This window comes from Magnolia sinica, chromosome 6 (genome assembly GCF_029962835.1).
Source record: "Magnolia sinica isolate HGM2019 chromosome 6, MsV1, whole genome shotgun sequence".
In the NCBI taxonomy this organism is placed as follows: domain Eukaryota; kingdom Viridiplantae; phylum Streptophyta; class Magnoliopsida; order Magnoliales; family Magnoliaceae; genus Magnolia; species Magnolia sinica.
The window spans coordinates 99651143-99679072 of NC_080578.1; the positions used below are offsets into that span (position 1 = coordinate 99651143).

The 27930-nt window shown below is 41.5% G+C and overlaps 3 protein-coding genes across 5 annotated transcripts; 1 reads left to right on the forward strand and 2 right to left on the reverse strand.

Moving 5' to 3' along the window:
* Positions 1–2182: 2182 nt before the first annotated feature.
* On the forward strand, positions 2183–5932 carry LOC131249246 (protein NDH-DEPENDENT CYCLIC ELECTRON FLOW 5). Its single transcript, XM_058249888.1, has 3 exons — positions 2183–2758; positions 3755–4240; positions 5556–5932. Exons 1-3 carry the CDS (start codon positions 2198–2200, stop codon positions 5748–5750), a joined length of 1242 nt encoding a protein of 413 aa, XP_058105871.1. The 5' UTR covers positions 2183–2197; the 3' UTR covers positions 5751–5932.
* Positions 5933–7797: 1865 nt separating this feature from the next.
* On the reverse strand, positions 7798–16090 carry LOC131249245 (protein SINE1-like). Of its 3 annotated transcripts, none has more exons than XM_058249887.1 (3): positions 15955–16090; positions 9843–11206; positions 7798–8481 (listed from the first exon to the last, which is right to left on the reverse strand). In XM_058249887.1, exons 2-3 carry the CDS (start codon positions 11196–11198, stop codon positions 7942–7944), a joined length of 1896 nt encoding a protein of 631 aa, XP_058105870.1. In that variant the 5' UTR covers positions 11199–11206; positions 15955–16090; the 3' UTR covers positions 7798–7941. The 3 variants fall into 3 exon arrangements, with proteins under 3 accessions (XP_058105870.1, XP_058105869.1, XP_058105868.1); XM_058249886.1 differs by lacking the exon at positions 15955–16090 and adding an exon at positions 15771–15883; XM_058249885.1 differs by lacking the exon at positions 15955–16090 and adding an exon at positions 11677–11830.
* Positions 15889–27691, reverse strand: LOC131249247 (PHD finger protein ING2). The gene is made up of 7 exons (XM_058249889.1): positions 27535–27691; positions 27369–27440; positions 24523–24713; positions 20050–20113; positions 18836–19092; positions 17469–17507; positions 15889–16226 (listed from the first exon to the last, which is right to left on the reverse strand). Exons 1-7 carry the CDS (start codon positions 27578–27580, stop codon positions 16122–16124), a joined length of 774 nt encoding a protein of 257 aa, XP_058105872.1. The 5' UTR covers positions 27581–27691; the 3' UTR covers positions 15889–16121.
* Positions 27692–27930: the final 239 nt, after the last annotated feature.

Sequence of the window (27930 nt, forward strand, 5' to 3'; positions counted from 1 at the left end):
GTAGCCTCTCCATTAGCAACACGTCATCTCATATTTGAAAGGTCAAATCTGGTTTATTTTATTTTATTTTATTTTAAATGTATGAATCTGGTTTCGCATCGAGTTGAGTCAGTACGAGTTGGATTTTGGGTTGAGTTGAAGTGAGTTACTGGTTGACCCGAACACGACTCGATTTGAGTTCAGATTGGACGAAGTCTACTTAGTTCGCATCCACTCAATTTGAGTCGAGTCAGGAGTCGGCCGAGTCGAGTGGGTTCGTGCCCAGCCTTAGTGTAATTAGAATCAATCCGAAATGAAATGCATCAAAATCATGCAAATGTTAGAAGTGGTTGGATTTTCAAAAGCTAGCCTACTTTTATGGCCCACCCGAGATTGGAATTTCTCTATTTTATGGTCCACCGTTGGATATTTGTCATTTCTAACCGTCCAATATATGTCCACAAATCTGATATAGGTGTGGCCCACGTATGATTGGTGATCTACATGGCAGGATCGCCTTTTTCATGGATAAAATATTCTACACTCCTCTCACGAGCAACTGCTACAAGCACGTGCTGATGTGGCACTTTCGTATAAGATCCTATCCACTCATCAGGAAATATCCAGTCTACTTGTTTAGGTCCTGTTAAAAAATAATCGTACACGTGTGCAATTTACCTTGGCCTGTTCATCAACCGTGTATACTTGGCCCACATGATGGTGGGTTCCTCGCATGAATATCAGCTTGGATCCATCGCTCGTTGTATCTAGATGGTGGATCCCACATCTAGATTGTGAGTCTCTCCGTCGCGACTCACTGGCAAGCTACTGACCAGTTGTTAAGTGTTTCAATGATCTGCATCCCAAACAATCCACGTTCTGAAATCCATACCGTCCACGCAAGAAACGTAAGCTGAGCTGATGATTATGATCATCACTCACTATCTGTAGATGAATTTGAATAATGTTAACAAAAAAATGTATTTCAATGGCTTGCATTCAACCCTAAGAATCAAAGGCTGAGATGACCACTGACGAGTAATTATGAGATAGTAGATTGTATATGATAGTGAACAGGATATGGACGGTTCAAATTATTAGACAGTTTGAGAATGTGGGCCGTAGCAGGTGGCGACATACATTGAACGCTTAATCGCGACAGAGGCAATACCAACTCTCATAAGATAAGGGATGAGTGGCTGAGCCAGCCCTTCCCAGAATTTGAGCCAAAAAAAAAAAAAGGAAGGGAAAAACCGGTAAACGACCGTTAACCCCATTCATCAGATGGGCCCCACATCATCCTGACAGGTAATTAGGTGGGCCATTTGTGTCCAAAAGAATGGACGGTTGAAAACAATAGACCGACGGTCAGCATTCAAATTACACGTGTGACCCATCTATGACCAGACAGGGCCAGTTTTCTGGCCAAGGCACATTTTCCATGGGCCCACCTGATGAACGGCCCGGATCTCGCACACACCTGGGTGTAGAGCGGTATACGTGAGTAGCCGGCCATCATAGCGGGGTTCTTTTCAGTTCTCATCAAAACGAGTGAAAAAATATCCAAAGATGTCAGAAAGACTCTTGTGATAGTTCACCACCGTTTTAAAACTAGTGGCAGGTGTTCCACCATACATATTGAATGGTGGTACGGGCATCCAGACCGTCCGAATTGCTGATCAGTTGTAGACCGAACATAAACCAAAAATTACATGTGATACTAACCATCTGATCTTTCCGTTGGAATTCGGAATGATTGCTTCTTTTTTTTTCTTTCTTTTACTGTCAACCATTCATTTGATAGCCATTGCTCGAAAAGTTAAGATCAATCCATCTAAATGTGTCCCACCATTACATTATCTGCGTAGCCATACATGTGGGGAACTATAATAGGATTCTACTGAAATAAAACCCTGCGATAGTTCACCACCATTTTAAAACCAGTGGCCGCTCTTCCACTGCATGCATGACATAGTTGTATCGACATCCAGACCGTCCAAATCACTGGCTCAACTGTGCAAGGACTACCCGAACATTACACTAAACAAATGATAGTTACCATCCAAAATTGCCCTTGGAATTCTATCATTGATATCATATCCATTGATTGGAAGATTTAAGATCAATCCATCCACAATCTGCCCCACAAATTGGATGGTCAGGATAGCTGCAAATGAGTCTTACACTTAAGGAGCACTAGTTCACCACCATTTTCAATATGGTGGTGAACTATGACGGGAGCCTACGTACCCCTCCAAAGATAAGGTTGCATGGCTTCATACAACCATTGTTTCATGCAACCATAGAAACTGAAGTGCTACAACATAAGGCCATGGCCATAGCCATGTCTGTAGCTTATACTTCTCTCTTCTCTACTTTCTACTCTACAAACCAATGCATGTATCTCAAGCATCGCAGACACTTCTCATTGCAGGCCATCAATGTGGACTACTTGAAGAGGGAATTCAGTGGCCATGGGGCCCATTTCTCGGCGATCGGCGACAGCTGTGTGGTCAAGATGGGGATCGAGAACGGCAGCGGGGCCACCCTCATGCTGCCGAGCGGCTTGATCACGTCGTACAAGCCTCACATGTGGCACGGCGGCACGCTCGAGGTGTTGCATACGTCGGTCTCCGAAGGGGAGGATGGCGGTGGACCGATCGTTCGAGGGGGCGTGTCCATGGATATGAAATGTGGGGATGATGATGGTGGGCCCACATGGGCCCCAAGAAGTTGGGCACTTCATGATGTTAGAGGGAGTCCTCAGAAATCTGTTCAGGTGTGTTCATATGCAATCAGTAGCTCACATTGTGGGTAGTTTGGTGTTTAAGCTTATGAAAGCCGATCATCGGGTGGACCGCACTGTGTGGATGACGTGGTCTGACAAGAAAACAACTCATCATTCATTCATCAAAAGGAATCTGATTGTCCGCATTCGATGCATATGTGTGGCCCACTTCTGATGAGTTGATCAGTCTATTTTAGGCTTGATCATCTTACATGAGAGGCCCACCTGATGAACGGTCCGGATTTCTGCCACATGGGGCAGATTGTGGGCCATTCATAAATATCTATGAAGTTCTTTAGATACTCAAGAATTAAAAAATTAGCAGTGGTAGGACCTTTGGCTGCAAAGAGAATGTCGATTATCCTGATTTCCACATGACCATTTTAAAGTAGCAATGATCTGATTGAGTCACAGGTTCTCAATTCTGACAAGTGGAGCTCATGATCCTGTAATCCAGACCATTGCACTGATATGTTCCACTCTGGATGAACTATGCCTGAAAAAACCCCCTTGTATTTTCTAATCTGAGAGATTTGTAGGGCATTCTCCATCCAAGGTGAGAATCAATGGTCTGGATTATACGACCATGGACCCCACTTGTCACAGTTGAAAACCCATGCAAACCACTCAAAAGATGCAGACCTACCAGTTCATTCAACGGTCTTGATCACAGGTCCCCTGGCCCAGTTTGTCCAACCTTACTTCAAGCCGCGTTTGGCTCACAGCCATTTTGTGATTTGTGGAATTTCCAATCCTAGCAGAATTCCTGGAAATCCCAAAAAGGGTCTATAGTTTGTGTTTGCAATGGAAAAGAGTTCTTTAGCATCTCAAAATGAGTCTACCTTCTCATGAAAATTTGAAATTCTATTAAGAGTAGAAGTCCCACAATTCATGAATTATTTTCAGGCCAAACGCACCCAACCAATCCTCCAATCGAAGATGATACAATTCCTCCATAGCTAACTGATATCAGAAGACTAAATGCAGGTAGAACTGAAATGCAATGACTCAGAACACATGGTTGAATTCAAGTACATTGTAACTCTCCACCAAGACCTCCTCAGCTCAGAGATTATAGTGACTAATCTCAAGTCGTCAGCCGTCCATTTGACAGGGTCTGTTATCAGCCATCTAACTGTCAGTACCCCTGATGCAACTTATGCTGTCGGTCTACAAGGCTCGAACTACTCAACGAAGCCGCCATTGGTGTCGGACTTCAGCATCATTCCTCCAGGTTACTTTGGCCAGAAGAAATTGTCTGGGTCTGGCCAATCATGGGGTCAGAAAGCACTCCAAGGATTGTTTCCTAGTTGGGGCGGGAGCGATAAGGAGTTCGATGGATTGAATACAACCGAAGGTGGGGATTCAGAAGAAGAAATGGAAGGTGAAGAGGATGATAATTACGCGCACTTAACTGAAAAAATGAGCAGGATTTATACAAGTGCACCAAGGAAGTTTACAGTTCTAGACAGGGTATGACTCAATTCCAATTGATTTTTCTTATCACATGGACCTCTATTGATCTGGTGGATACCATGAATGGATGGGCCATGCACAATATCACTGTTATCAAATTATTCTAGCCATCTGAAGAAAAGAGTTACAACTATTAACCCACATTTGCCAGTGCCCAATCAGACGGTTAGGATCGTTTTGGGGTGTATCCCATCCATCATTGGGCCCATCATATGAACGATGTGATTCAAACGCTCCATTGAAGCTAGTTTATTTTCTGTAGCGTTTATGAGACTGGATCCAATACAAAACCTTTGCATATTAAGCATCCAAGTTTGTCGAAGTCCTTGAATTTAAAAGTACTTTAAAGCTCATGTACTTGGATGCACTTAGACATGCATTGCACGTTAAGGTTAAAGTGCAAACCTTCGTATTGGATCCGGGCTCGACGGGCTCGACTACAATAGTTAAACAAGCTAGAGTTGAAGATTTCTCCGAACGAAAAAAAGACTCAAACTTAGAAATGGAAATGAGAGAATGTATTATACAATGCTTAGATCAAAAGGTAGTGGATACTGATTCCAGTTTTTAGTTTGTACAAGTGGGGTCCATGAATCAATGATCCAAACTCAATTCGATGCATCAAAATCTCCCAGATTGGAAAATCTAGCTGTATAATGTTTGCACTTTTTCTTTCTTGACTGTGAATGTTTTCCCATGTTAACCATCCATCACTGGCCACCTATGGAAGGTTTAAGATTCATCCGGAAATATTTGGTACATGGTCCATTCAAAATAGGGACCATGCTATCAACTGAGAGGATCACTGAACCATGGGACCCACTTGTGTACGAACTGAGAACTCGGACGCTATCATACAACCTTTCGGTCTGAGCATTGTATAACTCAGGATGAAAATATTACATTTCTAATTGCCTGTTTGGATTGGTGGAAATAAAAAAAGGTATGTGAGAAAAGAACAATGTCACATTGAGGAGAAACCGTAGAAAGGGAAAAAGTTTCCTTTCTTCAGGTCTGAGAGAAGAAGAGGAAATGGCCTTCTTCTGAGGAAATCGATTTCCTCAATCAACCGTCATATCTGAGGAAATCAAATTCCTTTACTCAGTTACCTTCTGGTTTCCACCAATCCAAAATATTAAAAATAGATGGACTTTAATTTTCAAACAGACCAAGCAAGTCATAGTTAGTCTCTCTCATTTCGAAAAAAATCAGATCTGTGGTAATTCGAGGATTGTTTTTTTCTTACGGGTCGATTACATGTTTATCAGATTCATAAAAGTGTTCTCTCTTTTTATTTTCTGTGATGAAACAGGGCAGAAGAAATTCAGTCATAGTGAGGAGAATCGGGTTCGACGAATTGTATGTTTTCAGTCCTGGATCAAGCTATGAATGGTACGGCAAGTATGCCTACATCTGTACAGGTCCCTCAGCTTGGCTAAAACCAATAGTCTTGGGTCCCAACAGTGTATGGAGTGGTGCTCAGTATCTGCATAATCCCAACCTCTAAAAATCACACCAAAGAAATAACACGTCGGTGTTTTATTCAATATGCGGAAACAGCAAAAATAACCTATGACTGAAAGATACCGAGCTTTTGTTGGAAACTAAGGATTTTCATTTTCCTTTTTTTCCTCAACTTGGTCTTGGAAATGTAGAATTGAAAGAAATATGCATTCTCTATTTGGGGCATTTGGATGGTGGGATGTCAAGAGTCCTAAGGGAGTTAGGAAACTTGAGAGTGGTCAACCTTGGATTGGTGTTCAGACAGTTGTTGGATACAAGGATGCTTTGATAGTGGAAGAGGTGGGGAGAGGACAATCCTAGGTTGTGCAATAACACCTTTTCGAGGGGACTAATCGATTCCTCCTTTCCAGGAATTGGAGGGTAATAACGGCTCACTCACTGCAAATACCTAGATTGGTCACTCTAGGATTGACTAATGTAAGGATATAAGTGAGCCCTACCTTCTCTTCAAACTGAAATATGAAAGAAATTTATGAAAACAATCAATTACAATGAAACAATCACAAAAGATCCAATCTGAGGATGATTAAACTAAAAGTTTTGAAAGTTGTTAAAGATCATTTGGTTTGGAACCCGCAAGAACGAAAAAAATAAAAATAATAATAAAATCCAAGAGAACAGCTGAGTCCCACATTGCCAGGTGGGATTATTGGCTTGTGCTTAGGAACAGATCCTGCAAGATGAGAACAATGAGAAAACAGAGACTTCACGTTCTCCTATTATTATCTTTTTTCAGGATGCTCACCACAAACAACAAGAGGAGTTCTGTGGCAGCTTGAGACCCCGCCACCCCCTAGGAAAATCTCTCAGCAATTCGAATCCAAGCGCCACATGACGTTGGTCGGCTTGATCTTGGCTGCAATGAATCAAAGCCGCTTAATTTATTATGGTATCCTAGGTTATTTTTGCTTCAGGGGACATTGGGCAACATGGGCAGTTAGGAATTGGAATCCAGGATTTTCAATCCAAATCATGTTTGCCACTCCCAAAATACTGTATTCAGATCCAACTTGGATTGTAAATACTAAAAAGGGCCCCCTTTTGAAATCCAAGAGAAAAGTTGGGGTGCAAATTTCCGGATTTTCGATCTCCCAAGTATAAACTGCTCTCCTCTTTTTTGAGACCCCCTTTTGTAAAAAATCCAGGCTGTCAATGTAATTTCTAGATTCCACAGTATTGATAAGCTCCCAAATACAACAGAAAGATTGCAAAATCTAGGTTTGAAATTTTAGGATTTGGATTCTTAAGTCAGAATCCAAATCCATGCTGACAAATAACCAAGTGGTTGGAGGTCATCATATCATGGCTAAAACTGAAAGCTTGATATTCCGAAAAGGACTCCAGACCGATAGGCCTCAAAGAAGAGCACTTCCTTACTGGGAAAGGACTAAAACCCTATTCTCATCTCCTTTTTTTTTTGTTTAAGGATCACAAGAACAAATACAATGCTGCACTTTATGGCTCATTTGGATGTCTACATCTCCATTCAACTCGAAAAAGTCATTCCCATAAATGCTAGCCACCACCCAAAATCAGGCCATTCCCAAACTCAGGTGGCATACAACACATGATTTTTAGGCATGGTGTGTACCTGAGTTCTGGATCGACTTGGCATTTTGGAAACCAATGAGAATTGGAAGGGACATACATCATGGACAGATTGGATGTCCTTAGATATCATGGTAGGACGTTTTGTACATCAAGCTTAATGTAGAAACATTTGTATTGGATCCAGACTCCATTTTTATGATCACAAGAACAGAAATTCATTGATGCAATTGAACATTCCTGTATCTCCATTCAACTCCAAAGCCATTCATTGCAATGGGCCATTTGCCATAAATTTCAGTCACCACCCAAATAATGCAGCCCTGCAAGGCACATCTTTTCTACTTCCCAAATGTCAGCTGTTTTGCAGCGCCCTTTAATGGTAGCCCACAAACATCTACATGCCATCTTCCTGATTCTTCTTTTGTTACAAAGAGTATCCATCACTTGAAAAATCCACCCACAAGATTGACAACTTCAGATTGCATAAAAATTGAAGTTCTAGACATCCAACAAATGTTTGATAATGCAGGTTACAAAAGATAGGGTGCTGCTATTTCAACAGAAGTACAAAAATACAAAAATACAAAAAAAAACAAAAAAAAAAAACAAAAAAACAGAGGGCATTAGGTGGGAACCAAATTGAAGTATTCGTCGTGATTGTCAAGCCACATTGTCGATAAGATAATAGCAGGAAGAATCAACGTAAGCCCACAAACCAAACTAAGGGCGGCAGCCTTCCTGAAACTTGTACGTTTTGGGCCTACAGTTCGCATTCCATTGTTCTCTCTTCCTCTCGCCTCATACAACTCCTTGCAGTTTTTAGCATCCGGATCAACATCGCCCGTTGATGACACTGATTCAAAGCCATCCAGCTCCGGCTCTGCATCTGTAGCTTTGTTCTTCCAGCTCAGATTGCTCTGCACCCTCTCACAATTCTGTTTGCCTCTGACCACGTAATTCAAACTATCCGGACTGCCATCACTTCCATTCATTTCTCTTGTTGGCTCCCACCCCACTTCACATGAAGCTGGGCTTCTGATCTTCTCAGCTTGTTTCTCAAAGAAATCAGAGCTGACATCATCTGGATCTTGAAGCGAGCGGATGAGCTTCCTTGGAGTCGTGAAGATTCTGATATCATCCGCATTAAGCTGGGATTGTGATCTCTGCAAAATCGATGTGAGCAGCAATACAATTATGTGTTTCTATCAGCACCATGAAGTATGCTAGAGTTGTAAAGGATCAAACAAATGGAAGTCAAAATTCATGGCTTCATTCTGTGGGACACACGTATCTCTACATGAACAGAACATACCAACCCAGCAGGTTAGCAGGACGCCTGACAATGCAGATGAATTAGACCAAAGATCAATTCATCTAGTGGGCCTAAACTGTTAAAGTGATAAAGTCCCTCAATATACATTGATACACCACACTCTGACAGCTTAAGCTTTTGGAGTGAATGGTTGTTCGACATGGTATCAGAGCGGAAGGTCCTATGTTCGAATCTCGAGAGCAGCAAATATGCTCGCTAATATATTATTCTCCCATGGGGGGTCAGGAAAATCAGGTCCGGCCCAGGGATCGGGAAATTAAACACGGCCTATTTATGGTGTGAGTGTCCCTCCACCTTCGTCAATATGTTCCCGTGCGGAGTTCCCACCTCGCACGTGCAGGGGGGTGTTAAAGTGATAAAGTCCCTCAATATACATTGATACACCACACTCTGACAGCTTAAGCTTTTGGAGTGAATGGTTGTTCGACATAAACATACTGAAACAATGGTGATTTTTTTTTTTAAAAAAAAAATTGCGAAGGGGAGGGGGGTGCCGGTCTGGACTCAGTGTACACATCTGGCTCACCCCATAAGTGGACCAGCTTAATTTCTAAGTCAGGTCATCCACACTGCGGGACCACCTGATCTGTGGCTCAGATGTCGCACAAAAGTGTTGGTATCAAAGCGGAAGGTCAAATGTTCGAATCCCAGAAGTAGCAAATATGCCACTGGAAAAAAAAAAAAGCCACCGGAATATATTCTCCCATGGGTGGCCGTTTATGGCGTGAGTTGAGTGTTCCTTCGCCCTTGCCCAGTATGTTCCCGTGCAGAGTTCTTCCACCCCGCACGTGCAGGAGAGTTTTGGAGTGTTAGGTCCCTTTATATACATTCAATATATCGCAATCAACCTATATAAAATATGCAGAAACTTCATAGAAATCGATGTATATTCCAACAAAAAACAAAGAAATTGTGTTTCGCGTTCATTGTTGAAATCAAAACCAGGATTTTTTTTTTTTTTAAATTGAAAATTGTTATTGGTACACATGAAATGCAAAATAGAAAGAAATGCAAATATCAACATATAACAAACCAGTCTATCAGCATTTGCAGGAATTTCTCAGAAATCCGTCTGTAATCCCACAAAACAAATAAACGCCAAATCGAAGTTTGCAATTGAATTGAAACTGAGGAATTTTTAATTAAAAAGTGTTATTGTTATGCATGAAATTCAGAAAATAATTAGATTACCTGAGGACTTGGTGTAGCACTCCGAGTTATTGTGTTCGTGGGACTACTAGCCTGTGCAAATCCAGAAAATGCCTCTAATCGATCTCCTTCCACATCGCTGAGTCCTCCATCGCCAAAATGCTCAACGTATGATTTTAAGCGGTCATCACCGTACCCAGCTGCCGAGTATAGGCCATCCTTCAAAGATACATCCACGCCACCATTTTCACACCTCCACAGCTTCCGATTTGCATGACTGCCGTATGCAAAATTACATGAAGCCTGCCCAGTCGACAATGGTGAGTCCATGAGAGAATCATACTCGATGAAAGAATTGACAGTATGCGACTCAGGTGACATGGGCCTTGGGGATCTGCTGCCCCTACGGTTCCGATTATCCCTACTACCGCCCCATAAATTCCTCCGGCTATGGTCCCTCCTGAAATTTGAACCTGTGATTGAACTCGAATCCTTCTCAAACTTTGACCCTTTATCTGCAGCTATCATCCTAGCAGTCTGCAATGCCTCAAAAGCAGCACCTCTGACAAACGGCATCTGATCCGAATCACATTTCTCCAACACATCAACAATCATTGCTAGCTCTGAGAAGATGCTCCTCGAATCAATGCACTTCATCAAGAAATTTATCATTTGGATAGCTGAAAGCCTCCTCTGTGAATTCCCCTCTGCGACACCAGCCGTCAAAATCTGCAACCCCGATCGAATGAGCGACCTCGCGTAAGCCTCAACAATCAGGCTGTTATGCTTCGCCAATGCCATGACCAGGCCCATGTGAGAATTTGTCTGTGTCAGCTTCTCCTCCAAAGCCCCCGCCACCCTCAGACAGACATCATTCACAGCCTCGTCAGATGCAAACCGCCAATTGTCAGATTCAACAAGCGCCTTCAAGCACAGGGCAGCTCCAGATGCAACACTTTCAGCAGGGCCCATGAGGACACTGGATAGAGGCTTACAGAGGGATTGTATTATCTTCACCTTCTCCTCCTCAGGAGTTGAGGGGTCGATCCCGTACCTTGCTATCGCAGGGACCACCTTCGAGCATGCTTGGTGGAGCGGGAACGATCCCGCACTCGACGTCAAGGTGTTGACGATGGTCAACATGATGTTATCGATCTGGGGGACAATGTTACGGCCATGGACTCGGGCGAGGACTTCATAGAGAGAGATGGTGTACTCGCCGGAAGACGAACCTGGTCCTTTTGTTTCTGATACTTGGGCAAGAAATTGAGGGATTGCCTTTGAGTCAAGGTCTTTGACATAGGATTTTAATGCTTTCATGGCAGTTTTACGGCTGTCGGCGTCTTTGTCGAGGTTCGCCAGCTCCCTCCGAAGTATCGGGCTCAGATTTCTACCCATTCAAGAAGCTGAAAGAACAAAGAATAAAACGTAGCCCATCATGAGGAATTTCCTTTTCTACACTTCGTGAATTGATTTTCTGGCAAAGAAAATCAAACAGCTAAAATGCGTTTCTGATCTTTTTGTGTTCTTTTTCCAGATTAGAATTGATAGATGCAAAGGACAGAAATCTTACAGAAGTGTTATTCAAGAAATCCCGAAACAAAAGGACAACAGTGCTAAAAAAAATTCCTTATTTATTTTTATTTATTTTTATTGCATTCAAGAAAGAACAATCAAGCATCTGATATGAATTTCTAACTTTTTTTCATCAAACGAGACACAGGAAAGTTTTTTTTTTTAATCCGTAAAAATACGGAAATGGGTTTTTTTTCTCTTCTGATTCTAGCAGTGCAATTGATCTTGAGGAAGAAATGCAGAGAGAGAGAGAGAGAGAGTGGAAAATTCGAAATGAAAGAAGGGGAAACAGAGGACTGACCTGATCGATAGCTGAAGAAGCTCTCTCTCTCTCTCTCTCTCTCTCTGATTGGTTTTGGTGGAGCGGAGAAATATGGGAAATTGATGTTTTGGAAGGTTGGGATTATCAAAAAGATTCGGAGATTTTATTGCTACATTAGGTTTTTTCAAATCTCTCTCTCTCTCTCTCTCTCTCTCCCATACCTTTTGTGAGGTTTTAGGCGGAGAGTAACGCTCATATTCAACTGGTTGGACAATAAGTTACCGTCCAACCAGATGATAAGTTTCAAACTCTTGTGTATACGTTAAATCGAAACCGTCCAATAGATTTTTCACTGAATTAAGATTTCCTAATACTATACTTAGTAAGTGGACCACACAATAGAAAACAATATTAGCCACTAATATCATATAGGAATACTTATGTGGCCCACATAAAGGAAGGATTAGGATGATCTTTCATAATATATTTCTAGTTGTGTAACAATACTTTTACCGGTTGGATTTTGTAGACATATGATGGGCTGAAAATATTTTCTGGATGGACGGTATGTTACCGTTTAAACAGGTTGGACATGATGACATCTCTTTAGCGGGGACATTGAAATTTGAATGAGGCCGCTAACGCTACTCGCGAGAGTAGGATCTATAGTTCTGCTCTCTTTACACGTGCCAATGTGGCAAGCGTGCGTAAGGTCCGTCGCGTTTCAGTAGGTGGGATTTGAGAGCAACTGCTTATATACCCGTCTGGAAAATCAGAAATTAAAACTGGAAGGTCATACCATGGGCGGCACGTGTATGTTGTCAAGTCTTCTCTGCCGTCCAATACTTTCATGCACGGGTGGTCCATCACTTGATTTTCCAGCTTCTTATTTTTGTTAAATCAACACATGTGATCAGGGCTTCCTAGTGAACGGACCGGATTTCATCGTAAGAAGATGTCAGATTTGGAATTATTAGGAGAGTAAGATTTGACAACTGGCGCGAGTAGGGATCTTGATTATCAGTTTGAATTGTTAGTACGAAATTCCCCCGCCATCCCCCGTCCGTCCTTCGATACATCCCTACCTATTGCAGTAAGATACGTATGCAGTCCTTTCCGATGATCTAAACCGTTCATATGACGAGCCCCACGGTGGATGGGCGATACTCTAAAAAAGACTAAGACTGAAGCTTCTCAACCGTTTGATTATTCAAAAAGGTTAAGGAGACCTTCCATTTAAACTGATGGGCGGATTTGGTGTCATTCGATAATCACGGTCGGCCTCACAGAGGTCGACACCACACAAACGTGCAGGGGAATGATCTCATACGTTGAAATGCATGGTAATATCACCACGCCTAGGACGTCCGTTTGGCTGGTGACAAAGCTCTATTGGCCCTACCGTGATGTATATGTTTTATCCAAGCCGTTCATGCATTTAATCAGCTCATTTTATGTAATTAGACCAAAAATGAAGTAGATCCAAAGCTCGAGTGGACCACACCACTGGAAAAAAGTGCGCATTGAACGCTTACCATAGAAAATTTTATGGGGCCACAGAAGTTTTGGATCAAGCTGATATTTGTGTTTTCCCTTCATCCAGGATTATATGATTTTATGAACACGCTGGATGGAAAAAAAAAAACATTTCGGTGGGCCCCAAGAAGTTTTCAACAGCAAGCAGTCAATCCCCACTGTTTCCTGTGGTGCGGTCCATTTGACCTTTTGATCTGCCTCCTTTTTCGGCTCATACCCTAAAATAAGATAGAAAAATGGATGGACGGAATGGATAAAACACATACATCATGGTGGGGCCCACAGAGCTTAGACACCAGCTATCTGGCTGGTGTTGGGATCGCCAGCCAAACCGCGTCCCACCCTTTCAAGCTGTGGAGCCCACCCGTGATGTGTATGTGGAATCTAAACCGTGAATTTGGTGCATCTCTTCACGTTCACCGTCCATCATCGAAGAATTCTCGATCCGAAACTCAGGTGGGCCACACCACTGGGAGCTACAGTCATGACAAAAACCTATATATTCACATGGTGTGGCCCCCACTTGAATTTTCGAATGGCCCATGTTTTTGTATGGCCCTTTGGTGTGGCCCACCTAAGGTATGTATCAGACAGGATCTTGGATCTAGGCGTACCATGCAAGGCCGATCTAATGAACTAATCAGCCCATTGTCTGTACGTTAATCCGTCCAGGCAGGGTCTCTGTGGGGCCTACCGTGATATATGGGTTTTATCTACACCGTCCATCCATTTTTTCAGATCGTTTTAGGGTATGATCCCAAAAATGAGGCAGATCCAAAGCTCAGGTGGACTACACCACAGGAAGCAGAGGTGAGAATCACATGCACCGTTGAAGCCTTCCTGGGAGTCATTGTGATATTTATTTTCCATCTGACCTGTTGATTAGGTCATATAGACCTGGATGAAGGGAAAACACAAATATCAGCTCGATCCAAAACTTCTACGGCTTCCAAGAGGTTTTTAATGATCAGAGTTAAATCCATTCTTTGTGGTCCACTTGAGTATTATATCTTCATCATTTTTTGGGTCATGTACTAATATGATTTGGTAAAATGGATGGACGGCGTGGATAAAACCTATACATCTCAGTGGACCCCACAGAGGCCTGCTTGGACGGATTAACGACATAATGCGCTTCCGTTTTATTCATCCGGTTGCAGAAATTAGGCCAATTTTTTATTATTAGGGAGCGTTTGGATGACACCTAAAATGGCATTTGAACCGTCTTGGACGCGTTTGGATGAAGCCCTTTTCCAAAAGGCCTTTCAACGTTTTTGGGTCCCATTTTCATCCACAGACAGAACCCTTTTTCAAGCTTGAAATTCAGGCCCACCCAGCCTAGCTTGTGGCTGATTGACATGAAAGTCAGGCAGACCATTCCGGCCCATTGCCAGCCCTACCCATGGATCGAAGACCTGGGCCTACTAAGACTCAGTCAGACCCATTCCAGTTCGACACGATGAGTTGCCCAGATGATTCAACCCCAACTTAGACGAGTAGACTGATTCACCCCTGACTCAAGGAAGTCACAACTCGACTCGAGACCCGACAACTCAGTCGTAGTCATCGAGCCGCCATGGCCCCAACTCATAAGAAAAAAGATCGATTTTTGGATAGTCCAATCAGTTCATAAGAAGCATCCAAACTATCGCCGGCCCAGCCAATCTCCTGTCTTATCTAATTAGACCTGGAACAAGGGACCAATTTAGTAGATGTCGGACAGAGATTACAGATCGTTGATCACATGGCCACACTACTGATGAAAGATTCAACCCCAAAATAATAATAATAATAATAATCTCCCAGATCCAACCCGTCAATTGGAAGATCTTTTGGGCATCACTCATCCATGGTGGAGCCAACAGATCAAGCGTCCGTCCCTCGGGAACATGGAACACACTGCATTCATTAATTGGACCTGCAATCATGAACTCAGCCCCCAATCAGGCCCATAACTGCTGCAGACCGTTGAACAGGGATCCTCGACTGACCAGCGACGGCCCATTTTCGTCCCCACCTAATAACATATAAAACAGGCCAGATCTGTCCTAGCAAAATCAGATTTTCAAATAGGCCCAGCCGGAACGGTCCAATATGTTGACCCCATCACGAGGATCAACCTCTGCATGAATCAGCCACATCCACTCATCAGGCGGGCCGCAGTTGTATTTTGCTATTTATCAGCAGCTAGACATTGGTTTCTATAGTGTGGCCCGCTTCATGAGCCGATGAGGCTGATTCTTGCACAAGGCGATCCTCATGGTGGGGCCAATGTATTGAAAGTGTTATGAAGTCACACAAACATGATTGATTGGAAGTACTTCACCGGGTGGATCATACTCGGAAAGAATATAATAAAATGTGATATATTTTGTAAAAGCCCCAAATGGGATGGACCATGTCCGGCTGGGGCTCGCCCAATGAGGTTTTATGGCACATGATTGATGACTGGTGACCAGCCATTGAATGGGAACCAATGCTGTTATTTAGTTTAGAAGAATCCCTCCCCAGCCGAGATCTGGGCCATTCAACAGGTGGACCTCACTGCATGCCCCAACCATCAATTGCACAAGTTAAAGAAGAATAAACCAACATACCACATTCAATGTGTGCGTGCGGCCCACCTGATGACTGAACCAGCCTCACCTTCCAACTATGGCATTGTGGCAGAGCCCACCTACAATTTCCCAGACCACCGCATTCCACTACCGAACATTGCAAAGAAAATGAAAGACCCTTCTCATTAATAAACAGAATTCAAAAGAACTCGGAAATTCCTACCTGCTTCCGAACCCCTGCTGTGGCAGAGACATCAAAACAGAAACACCCCATATGACAAAAGGCAGGCCGCCCATCCCGATCAGGTCCCGATGAAAACAATGCCCATATATCCCCCAGCCCACCATAGTTGATAGAGAGAGACTCTCACGGCTGAAATTACATTTGAGTTAGGATGATAGCTGCCTGCAGGTCGGGCAATACCATTTTCCCTTGAACCTCGTCTCTGGCGTCAGCCCCACGCAGGAATAGTGGAACCATTCGCCTCCTTCACACTGTCCAAACAGAGACAAACAATAGAAGCATGACTCCGTGAAATTTATTATTAAATTTTTATTTTTATTTTTTTTTATAACCACATTATCATCTATAGCCCAAGCCTTGGGTTCCAACAAGTCAATCCCACAATCCGGTGATCCAGGGACCAGACGACTGAACTGATGTGCATGATGCACCAAGATCTCCTCTGTGGGAACAATTTGCACATGGATGGTTTACGAAAAGATACCACTGGTCCATATTCAATTAGAGAAGGCCAGAGATTGGATGGCTAGGATCTTACAACCTGATAGATTTTTGGAGCATGGCCCATCCATGGTGGGTGCCCATCAGATTAATAGCGGGGTCACCAAATGTGGGCCGTATTTGATGAATTCAAGGCCCAGTGATTCTAAACATATCTCAGGTCAAGATTCTTATAAATGGCCAACAAAAAATGTAGTTGTTCAATCTGGTGAGTAGAAACTTTAAAGGGAACAAAATTAAAAGAGTGCGGACCAAGTGAGACTTTGTAATTTGTGACGAGCCATTCGGATACTAATAGTAATAGTATGGTAATTGTGAACATGGAGATATCTGTATCCAACGTTTTAAGACCTGGTGACTTGGACTGACTCATTCGGTCCTGAGTCGAATAACGACTCAGCCAAGTTGAGGGTGACTTGGCCGAGCCATGATTCGACTCAGTACTGAATGAATTGGACCGAGTCGACTCAAACGAGCCACCTATCCATGTTTCTGCCACTCTTACTAATGGTGCAGAAGGCTGATGTTTTTTGGACTATAATTGGGTGCCATTTTTTGTTATGTAATGGTTAGGGAGGCTGGAATAAAAGACGAACTACAAACACAAAGTTGAGAAAGGCACATTTTGAATACATTTGGGTGTTCAATCAAACTGAATTATTGAAATGATTCAATTCAATAAAGAGGAATGACCAAAGAAGGGGTAGCCCCACTTCATCTGTTAGGAGGGACAATCTCCGCATTTAAATTATGATCGTTCTGGCCTGGCCCAAAACATATGGAACTGCAATTCGGTGTTTAGTCACCACTAAAAATGGAAATGGCACCAACATCACTGTGGTCATTTCTTCTATATGAATGATTATCAAATTTTAGTACAACTAAGATGGGAATAATGCACCCTTATGCTATATATAGTATGAATTGTGAAAGCAGGCGAATGGAAATGAATAAAAGAATTGCTAAGGATGAAACAATGGAAGATCACCCACATTCTCGTTATCACAGGCGATCATGTCTCCAAAGGATACCTGGAAAAAACACAATAAACCAAAGAATTGCAGTTCAGATATTACAGCGGGGGAGCAAAATTGGACAAGCTATGAAGATGACAGCAGCACAATAATTATATGGAGAAGAATAAGATAAGGGCCTGTTTGGAAAGGAGGTGAATCCCAACATTCCAACATGGCTTAGGCAGAAGCAGAAACATCGAAAGAAGTGCCATTTCCAATTTCTTTCTGCTCCTCCCACTCGAAACAAAAACAATTGGTCTAACCAATCCAATCAGAACCACCCAAAGGTAAACAGGCCCTTAGATACCAAGCATTATACCCTACAGTGGTGCCTGGAGAAGCTGGGACATGAGAGCTTATACGGGACAGATGTCAATGTGCCAAGCTAAGCTCAAAACTTGTTGGGCCTCACCCAATATGGGAAGATTTTGGGCTGCTGAATTTTGCCCCTGTAGATTATTGGGCAGGACTCAATCTCAGGTTTGATGGCTCTGTTGACACCTGACACCTGCGCCAAGGGTCAGGCTCATTCATAATTGACATGGAGTGGCCATCACTTTAAGGACCACAGGGAGGGCTCAATAAGGGTTGCAATGGACCGGACAAGTGCAACCCAGCTTTGGAATAGATTTGGACTATTAGCTTGGCCTGTGGGCTGGGCTTGGCGTGGTATGCATTTCCCAATCAATTTTTGGGCTGAGCTTGGGCTCAAAGTCAGTTTACCCAACCCGGACTAGTCTGTCTTGACCTCATGTGCACATCTTATGTCCTACAAATAGACCATTCAGAACCTTGATTAGGCAGCCCATGAATCTTGAATGTAGACCATTGATTTTGTTCCTCTTAGTGTGGCCCATTTCACCAATGGATAGATTAGGAAGATTCATGTATACCTTTCGTTCCTCTAAGTGTGGCCTGGGACTGGGTCAGGCTTCGGCCTGCAAAGCTAGACTCATGCAAGGCTGGGGCCTTGACCTTAAGCGTCGGGCAGGGCACCCAGGTGTAGCTTGGCCTGGCCCAAACCCGGCTCATTGCCACCCCTATGGCTCAGGCCTGAACATGGAGTGATGACTCCAACTCTTTTGAGCTGACCCAGACTCAGCCGAACCCAATCCAGTTTGACACCACGAGTCACCCCTGACTCGATCTAGTCGCCACCGGACTCGAGACCAAACAAGTCGGCCTGAGTCATCGAGTCTTAAATCCATTGGCTTAAAAGAAAATTTTAAATTAAATTAAAAAAAGGATGGGCTTAAGCTTACCTGGGCCCATCCGGAGCCTATCCTGTTGACAAAACCTAGTATAGAGTAGACAATGAAAACACAGGAGCTATATAAAGTAACCTGATGACAGACACAGTATGTCGGTTCATTTGGATCAGTCAGTTGATCAAGATCGGCAGGTGCAGGAACGTTCTTCTTATGGCTTCCCGGAGGAGGCATGAGTTCAAAATCTCGATCACCCTCCTTCTCCCAATCCCTCTCTCTGAAATTGATTCTCTTTGGCTGAGGTGTACTAAAAAACAACTTCCGCTTCTCATCCTTAGGGACTATGGGCAGTGGAGGAAGTATTGCTGGCTCATCTTGTGGTATCTTTCCCTCTGTAATATCAGCGGGGAAAAACAATCACTAATGAGCTACCATATACTTCTAACTCCAACACAGAATACTCTCTATTGATAATGAGAAACAAGAAAAAAGGAAACTGACGTCTTGGTCATGAGAAAATTCACATGTATTATATTCATTTGACAGATAAATGTCCGGATCTGTTCATTTTCCTCAAAGAGCAGCAGTACTTGCAAACGCTAAGATCAAGCGCCCCATGCAAGCCGAGGTGGCACAAGTTTGCAAGACTGAGACTGATCATCAGATGGACCCCACGGTGAATGTGCACCCAAGAGGAGGCTGCTCCACTGATTCTTGCTTATCCTACTGAAATCATCCTGTTTTGCATGTATGTGAATGTGAACCATTGCTTATCCTTTTTGAACCATCCATTTTTTGCATAGATGTGTTACCTGATAAGCGGTTCAGCCTAACTTTTGGGCTAGGTCACATTATTGTCTGGACGACCTGATGAACAGCCCACATCTAGCACATGGATAACATCTAGGCACATGTGGGATGCTTGAATTTAGTGTTTGTAGAGGTCATGGTTATAATTACCATTCCTCTTCTTAGAACATCATATGTATATAAGAAGAGGAATTACAGGGTCCTGCACATGAGCAAACAGACATTTTTCTGACATGCCCATGGTGCAGTGATCCAAAACATCGTTCTGATGGGCCTCAAAATGAATGGTGGATGCCCCATAATTCTCCCAGATTGGAAGGACCCAACCTTTGATCGCGGGGCTAATTGTCTGTTGACCGTGGACTTTTGCCATATTTTAATATTACTATTTGAATCCTGACAATCTTGGTAGAACAGGATTCATGAACCAACCCAATTAGTTGGGATAAGGCTTACATGATGATGATGATGATAAAAAATCTGGAATAATGGCCAGAGAGAAGAAAGAAATCAGGCTTTCCAATTTAGATTTGTCATACCTTGTTTAAGATCTTCTGCAAACTGGTTAAGGTCTTCATCAAGTCGTTTTACATGGCTATCAATCTGCAAGAGATTGCACTTCGTTTCAAACTCCAGTATTCAGAACTCACAACCCCCAATAGCGAACATGAAGTCCACAACCATAACACATATGCGAGATTTCAAGCTACTTCCTTTCCTGATCAGGGATTCAGGATATGAAGCCAATTGGTCATATTCTACGTTGCATAAAGGTGCTTGCAAGCAGTAACATATCACCATATCATACATAGAATTCAGTTTGTGTGAGGCCTGCCGTGTTTTACAGGTTTCAAGCTATTCCTATGCGGTTCTTTTTTGACTTATGTTGTGTCTTAAGGGACCATTTTGGTAGGGGATCACCCAAAGTGGGGATTATGCCTAATCCCAATTTTGGTGAGGCTGATGCCCTCCGCATCTGATCCTTGTGCAATGCTTTTTTCCGCTAAACCACACTTACAGGGATGTTTACTTTTCCTACAAGTTTCAAATTTCAGCGCCTCTAAAGGCAACGAATCTAGCATGGAGGGTATGGGGACCACCAAAATTGGGAATGAACTTAATCCCAATTTTGGGGCCTAACCACAGACCCTAAAAGATGATTGCAAAGGCAGTATATCCTCATTTGTAGCCCTATGGCTTTTTTTCTTGGTAGGACACAGACATTGATATGGGTATTCCATTCATAAAATGCTATTCATATTCAATGTTATGATTTTTAGTTGAAACATCTTGCCAATGTTATTATTATGGAGGTCTCAAGTTCATCTGGTTGGACCACAAGTTACCATCCGCCCGAAGAATAACTTCCAACATGTCATTTGTGGGCGACATCCAACCTATAAAATAAATTGTCCCCATCATGAGGATCACCCTGTGCAAATATAAACCATGTTGACTCAGCAGGTGGACCACACTTGTATTTTGTCATTTATCAGTGGCTAGACATCATTTTCTATGGTGTGGTCCACTTATGGATAGGGTTGTTTTTTGCATAAGATGGTCCTCATGGTAGGGCCAACCTATAAGAATGGTTGGATGTCACACAAATGATGAATTGGAAGTTATCCACAGGTCGACGGTAACTTATGGTGTCCAACCGCTTGGATTAGAGACCTCATGATGCAAAACAACTAACCACTTGCTCTAAAAGCTCAAACCTCGGCCGAAACCCCCTCGTGGGCCCCACATCACATGGGTACCGCCTCACACGAGCCACCCGCCTCACACGGGCCGCCCACCCCAAATGTGTCCTCGCATCCCACAAGCTACCCCCACTCGAGCCGGGTGTGAAAATGCCCATGCATTAATCACCCCCGATGATGAGCCTTGAACACAAAACCACCTACTTTAATACCACTTTGATGTAGGACAACTAACTACTTACTCTAAAAGCTCGAATTGATAGAGCATGGCGAATTAATCCATTTATCTCATAGCCCAGGCCCCACATAGCATGGGTTAGGACCTCGGCCGAACCCTCCTCGTGGGCCCACATCACATGGGTACCGCCTCAAACGGGTGGGGCCTGCCTCCCACGGGCCGCCCACCCCGAGTGTCCCCGTATTCCACAGGCTACCCCACTCAAGCCCGGTGTGAAAATGCCCCTGCATTACCTCATTAGTATTAGTTCTATTAAAAAATTTATTGGTAAAAGTGGTCTGCATGAAAAACAAAAGGAAGCTACAAAATTATACCATTGGGGGATCATCTCCCCACTCCAAATCCAATTTTAAACTCCATTCTTGCCTAACAAACTACCTTCACAATTTCCCACCCTTCTTTTTTTGGAGCAAGCAATTGAAAATTCATTAAAGATGAAGGAGAGACCTTGGCAATGTGATCTAATTTCTTCAAACCAATCACAAACTTCCAAGGGAACCCCCCTACAGAGTTCCCAATGAATTGAATCAACAAAATGTCGCTTGATGATTGTTTCCCCCATTTGAATACAGATGAGATCTCAAAAACCATTCCAAAGGGCCCTAACCTTGCTTTATTGGAGTCGCAGTACCCATCCAGGCCCAAGAGGACTCTTCTAGACAAGGTATTCAATAACGATAACGGTGATCGTAAGGGCCAGCCTTATGACCGTTATGATGCGGGTTGTAACAGCTGTTATGTGCCCCTCAAATTTGTTTTTAAAGGAAATGTATGGGCGCACAGAGGCCTGTTACAGGCCATTTTTCTGAGAACTGGCGTAATGGCCCTGTAGTAATAGGTCCCACCATTACCGTTATGCAAGGGCTGCTATGTAACCATTTTTCAACAGCATGCTTCTAGACCCCTTCCCGGTTCATTCTCGATGATACCATGGACTCATGTCAGCCTTAGATTCCAACGACAACATCCGTTGACATTAAGCTTCAGCACCCTCTTAGAGAAGGGTCCCAAAGAAAACTCCAAGCACTCTCACTTCATCCATGGCATTATATTGCATATGCATGGTACTAACATATATAAAGAATAAATAAATGTTACAATCTAAATGTAATTTAAATTACAACCTAAATAATTAATCAATAACAAGAGTCTAAACCATAATTTCAGGTTGGTAGAATAGTAGTCCGGGTTGTAAATTACCCCCAACCCGCATTGTGCGACTCAAAATGGAAAAGATAGGGGGTTGGAAATTTAGGTAGAGTGCAGAAGAATCTGGTATTAATGTTGTGTCAAGTACACAGATGCTGAGCATAAGTATCCGAGCATTTTAGTTTGTGATTATCTAGGATGATCACATAACCTCTGGTTTTCAACTTGGCACCATTCAGACAGTACAAATTCCATGGGATTTAAAGTGTCCCAATCCTTGAACTATGTCACATAAGAGCACCAGTTAAGGAGCATGTCCACCAAAAAGCTACTGCATTGATCTATATCAACCACTTCAGACCACAGTCAAAAGGTTTCCTATGTAAGAGAAACATATTGTGGTACTATCTATATCATGATATATCAATGATTTTTTTTCTGGTTTTAATGCAATATATTGGCTATATATAGAAAAACCTTCAGGCCTTTTGGGATTGCTTGGTTGATATGCAAGGGACATTTCTGGCCTTCTCTTAAGCGTAGCAAGGTAATGGGGGGTCCAGGGAATGTAAGAGAAAATTGTTATGGCGTTTGTCATTGCTTGCAGGTATACTGGTTGATATGGAAAGAAAGACATCACAGGACTTTTTGTAACAGGTAAGATGAAATTCCTTCCACAGTTGAAAAGGCAAAAGGAAGTGTAATTAGTATGGGGCTGGGATCTCATTTGTTTAAGTGTTGTAATAGGGAAAAAATTGATTATTAGAGGAGCCCTCTTGTTATTAGCTGTGTGATTGACTACGCTCTATGATCTATCCACAATGGGGGCCACAATTTATGGTCTGGATTGACTTATAAGCATAGTTCTAAAAGTTACTGACTCAACTGAGAAATCGGCCGAGTCAACTCGACTTGGAGAGATTTCAAGCTGAGTCTTTAGGAAACTCGGTTCTCATAGTGACTCAGCCCTGACTCTGGAAAAACCATCGAGTCAACTCAAATAACTTGGTCATCTCGACGCAACTTGTGGTGACCCAGGCCAAGTCACTCGCCCAGTAAGGAGGTTTTCAATAAAATCTAAAACAAGGAGTAGGAATCAAACTCACAACTGTGTTTATCTCACACACACTCCCTACCACCAAGCAAAGCACAGCTTTGTTGTTTAGTTTTTGATCTTTTAATATGTATACTAAATGTAACTATTTTAAATATTCCTTACCATCCCAAAAGTTCTAGTTCGCATTTATTAATTATCAACTTGAGCCTGGCTAAGTCTTTGAATTGACCGGACTGGATGAATATCGAGCTGATTCGAGTTTTCGGGTTTTTAAACTATGCTTACAAGTATACTACGTGTATTGGAGATAGTCAGCGCCATTTCAAGAAATGATGGGAAAGGTGAATAGAAGCCCAATCTAACTAAAGATACCCTTTGGCACTGGATTTAAAGTTTTCCAAGACAAGGTCAGCAACCAACTTGTTACCAGGGCAAATAAATCAGCTCGTTAATGAAGAACATTGCAAGTCTCTAAAATGAAACCAACATCTTGCTACATGACAATAAAAAGCAATTTAAGCAACAAACAGCAGCAAGTAAAAGCTTCAAGAGAAAACATAAGATTTAAGTTTCATCGTCTAAAAAAACCCCAACTCATAGTATCATCCATTTGTAATAAATCAGACACCAGCATATTGCAAGTGGAAGAACTCAAACAAAAGCAACACAAAAGAATGCCCACAATGACTAACAACCTGAGTAAACAATAACAACAACAACCACCTCAAAGAACATCCTCTGCTTCATTCAAAAAAAAAAAAAAAAAAATTGTTGAACAAGAGAAGGATCAGAAAACACAAGTGATTACCAATTAAATTTTATGAACTGCACAAAACTTGAGTGGACAACGAATAGAGGAACTTACAAGGTCATAAGCTTGCCTTGCTAGCAAGACCTTCTCAGTGCAGAGGCTCAATGCGTTCTCCTGATTTGTCTCAATCTCCTTCCGCATCTTCTCAAATGCTGAGTCGTCTTCTTCATTGCTTCCTTTCTTAGAACTCTGTGAAGGCATTCCCAAGCAGTACTTGGTTTGTTCTCTTGTCTGGTTGATCATAGCTACCATAGAAAAATAGAAAAAGAAAACATTTTTCAAAATTTTTTGAAGATAGCAGAGAGCATTCTTGAATTTTATCTGAGATGAAACTACATACTTTCACCATGAATTAAAAATTGGGTGTTGCTAATGCAACCCTCATGCAAGTATAAGCGAAGTTGCTTCTGTGAAAAACAACAAAATCTCAGAACTGCTACCTCAATTGTTAGCCCTAACAAATATCCTACCTTATTTTTGGGCCCTCAAAAGTTCATCAAAGAGAGTTTATCAAGTGTAACAAGTTTTTTATTCTAATCTCGTGGCTTAAGGAAACAATGCCCATTTGACTTCTTTCATTTAGAACAGGAGGCAACCCAGCAGTACAATGCCATGAAAAGGCTAGTGTAATGGGACACCATCATGGTTAGAGTTTGTCGGACCATGTTTTTTAATAAGAACAAGAAATGTGATTCAAGAGGGGAAAGAAGATCAAAGAGTGGAATCATTTCCAATACAAAGAGACCTCCTACCCTATCTAAAGCTAAGGTATCAGCATTGTCATTGGCCTCTACAAAAATAAGTTAATAATATTTGAACTTAAGAGTCTAAATCAAGGATTTCACCTAAACACCATCTGTTAGGGTTCAATTGATGGTTAGCCACCCAAGACGTAAAATTCCTTAAAGCTACTTCAACCAAAAGGATTTGGGGCGTGTGAAATCCTAGACCTGACCCTGACATGTTTAGATACATAGAATCCAAGGGAAAAGCTAGGAAAAACAATTCCATGAGAACTATTAAAACATGGATTCCAAGTTCATGTTCTTGTTTGGATAGAAAGTAGAAATTTCATATTCCTCTCACAATACTCACCTGGTTTCTTATGCCAAGGATCCAAATTATGGAAAAGTGTATGATTGTTGGTGGAATCCACTTTGCTATTCAAACAACAAAAATCGTCACATCAAAGGAAAGCCCTTTTCCTTTTCCACTGCTGGCCCCCAAATTCCAGAATCTAAAAATAAACCAACTGATGAAATCGATGAACTGGGTATCATTCAAATTGATCATGGCTGCCAAGAAAACCAAAACCCAAACTTCATAATCATTTTTAAAAAAAGGGGGTCACTTTTTTTGCTATTTTTCAAATTGATCATGGATGGCATGATCCAGACTTTAGATTTTTTTAAATGGATGAAATCAACGAACTCGGTATTTTTCAAATTGATCATTGCTGCCATTACAAACAAAATCTAAAGTTCAGAATAACATAATGGATGAAATTGAAGAACCAGGCATTGTTCTAATGAATAAAAACTGCCATTGCAAACACAATCCAAAATCCAAACTTCAAAATTTTTACATTTCGATGAAGTCCATGAATTAGAACTATTCAAAATGATTGCTACTGCCATTACAAACAAAATCCTAACTTCAGAATAACGGCATGGATGAAATTGAAGAACTGGGGATTGTTCTAATGAAGAAAAATTGTCATAACTAAATAGGGAAAGAAAAGAAATGCAAACTTGAAATTTTAAAATTTTGAAGAAATTGTTGAAATGGGTATTCTTTAAATTGATCACTACTGCCATTAAAAACAAAATCCAGACTTCAGAATAACAGAACAGATGAAATTGAAAATCTGGCCATTGTTCTAATGAATAAAAACTGCCATCCAAAATCCAAACTTCAAAAATTTTAAATTTCCATGAAATCAATGAACTGGGTATTCTTCAAATTCATTGTTGCTGGCCATTGTTCTAATGAAAAAAAACTGCCGTCCAAAATCTGAACTTCAAAAATTTTAAATTTCCATGAAACTGATGAACTGGGTATTCTTCAAATCTACCATTACAAACAAAATTCAAACTTCAGAATAACAGAATGAATAAAATAAAGAACTGGGAATTGTTCTAATGAATAACAACTCCATTACAAACGAAATCCAGAAACCAAACTTCAATATTTTAAAATTTCAATGAAATCAACAAGCTGGGTATTTTACAATTGATCATTGCTGCCATTGCAAACAAATCCAAAATTCAGAATAACAGTGGATGAAATTGAAGAACTGGTAATTGTTCTAATGTATAAAAACTGTTAGTACAAACAAAATCCAAAATCCAAACTTCAGAATGTAAAATTTTAAATAATAAAAAAGATCCAAATTTCAGAATAGAAGAATGGATGAAATTGAAGACCAGTACATTGTTCTAATGAATAAAAAATGCCATTACAAACAAAGTCCAAACTTCAGAATTTTTTTTTAAAAAATGATGAAATCGATGAACTGGGTCTTCTTCAAATTGATCATTGCTGCCATTACAAACAAATACAAGATTCAGAACAAACAGAATGGATGAAATTGAAAACTGAGCTAATAATAAAAACTGCCATTTTAAACAAAATCCGTACTTCAAAATTGAAAAAAAAAAATAAAAAAATCAAAGAAATTGATGAACTGGGTATTCTTCAGATTGATCATTACTGCCATTGCAAACAAAATCCGAAATTCAGAACAACAGAATCAATGAGATTGAAGAACTGGGCATTTTTCTAATCAATAAAAACTGCCAAAGAAGAAAAGAAATTAATGTTTTTTTTTTCGTAAATAGATGAAACAGATGAACCGAGTATTGTTTAGAAAGGCATTTTGGGAATAGAAAAAATCCTACCTTGGGACCTCTCGTCGAGCTCTCTCATTGTATTTAGAAGTCTCTGAAGCTCTGCTGGCAACGTGCTTGAATCTTCAATTTTCAGAAAAACAAAAGAAAATTTTAAAAGAAAAATCAAGAAATTTCAGATCAATACAACAGTCAGAAATCACAAGAAATTTCTTACACTCCAAGTAATCGTCTACAAAAACTCCCGTTCTTGCAATCGCCATTTTTCTGTTTTTTTAGGGTTTTTTTTTATACTTTTTTTTTTAATTTTTATTTTTCTTCCCCCTCTTTCAACCTGTCTGAAAGAGAGAAGAAACGGGTTTTTTTCATTTTTATCAGGGCATTTTGGTCATTTGAGGTTCTCTCGTACGTGCCAACCTGGCACGCGTGTACGAAAAACACCCAAGCCCTGTGGGGCCCACCATGTTTCATATTTAAAATCCATTCCGTCTATCATGTTATATCCTCCAATTTAGATTTCAAGTAAAATATTCAGAGACATCTATAACTCATATGGGCCACACCACATGAAACAATATGAGTGAGATGCCAACCATAGGTTTGTGTGTGGTAC

Excerpts from the sequence above, each read along its gene's own strand:
- LOC131249247 (XM_058249889.1), bottom strand. The coding sequence starts at position 27,580 with ATGGCGATTGCAAGAACGGGAGTTTTTGTAGACGATTACTTGGAGT. Across the intron at positions 24,714-27,368 it reads GCTCGACGAGAGGTCCCAAG|CTATGATCAACCAGACAAGA; the intron begins GTAGGATTTTTT and ends TTTCTATGGTAG. Across the intron at positions 19,093-20,049 it reads TGCAGAAGATCTTAAACAAG|AGGGAAAGATACCACAAGAT; the intron begins GTATGACAAATC and ends CTGATATTACAG.
- LOC131249246 (XM_058249888.1), top strand. The coding sequence starts at position 2,198 with ATGGTGGTGAACTATGACGGGAGCCTACGTACCCCTCCAAAGATAAGG. Across the intron at positions 2,759-3,754 it reads GTCCTCAGAAATCTGTTCAG|GTAGAACTGAAATGCAATGA; the intron begins GTGTGTTCATAT and ends GACTAAATGCAG. Across the intron at positions 4,241-5,555 it reads AGTTTACAGTTCTAGACAGG|GGCAGAAGAAATTCAGTCAT; the intron begins GTATGACTCAAT and ends GTGATGAAACAG.
- LOC131249245 (XM_058249887.1), bottom strand. The coding sequence starts at position 11,198 with ATGGGTAGAAATCTGAGCCCGATACTTCGGAGGGAGCTGGCGAACCTC. Across the intron at positions 8,482-9,842 it reads GTGCTACACCAAGTCCTCAG|AGATCACAATCCCAGCTTAA; the intron begins GTAATCTAATTA and ends TCGATTTTGCAG.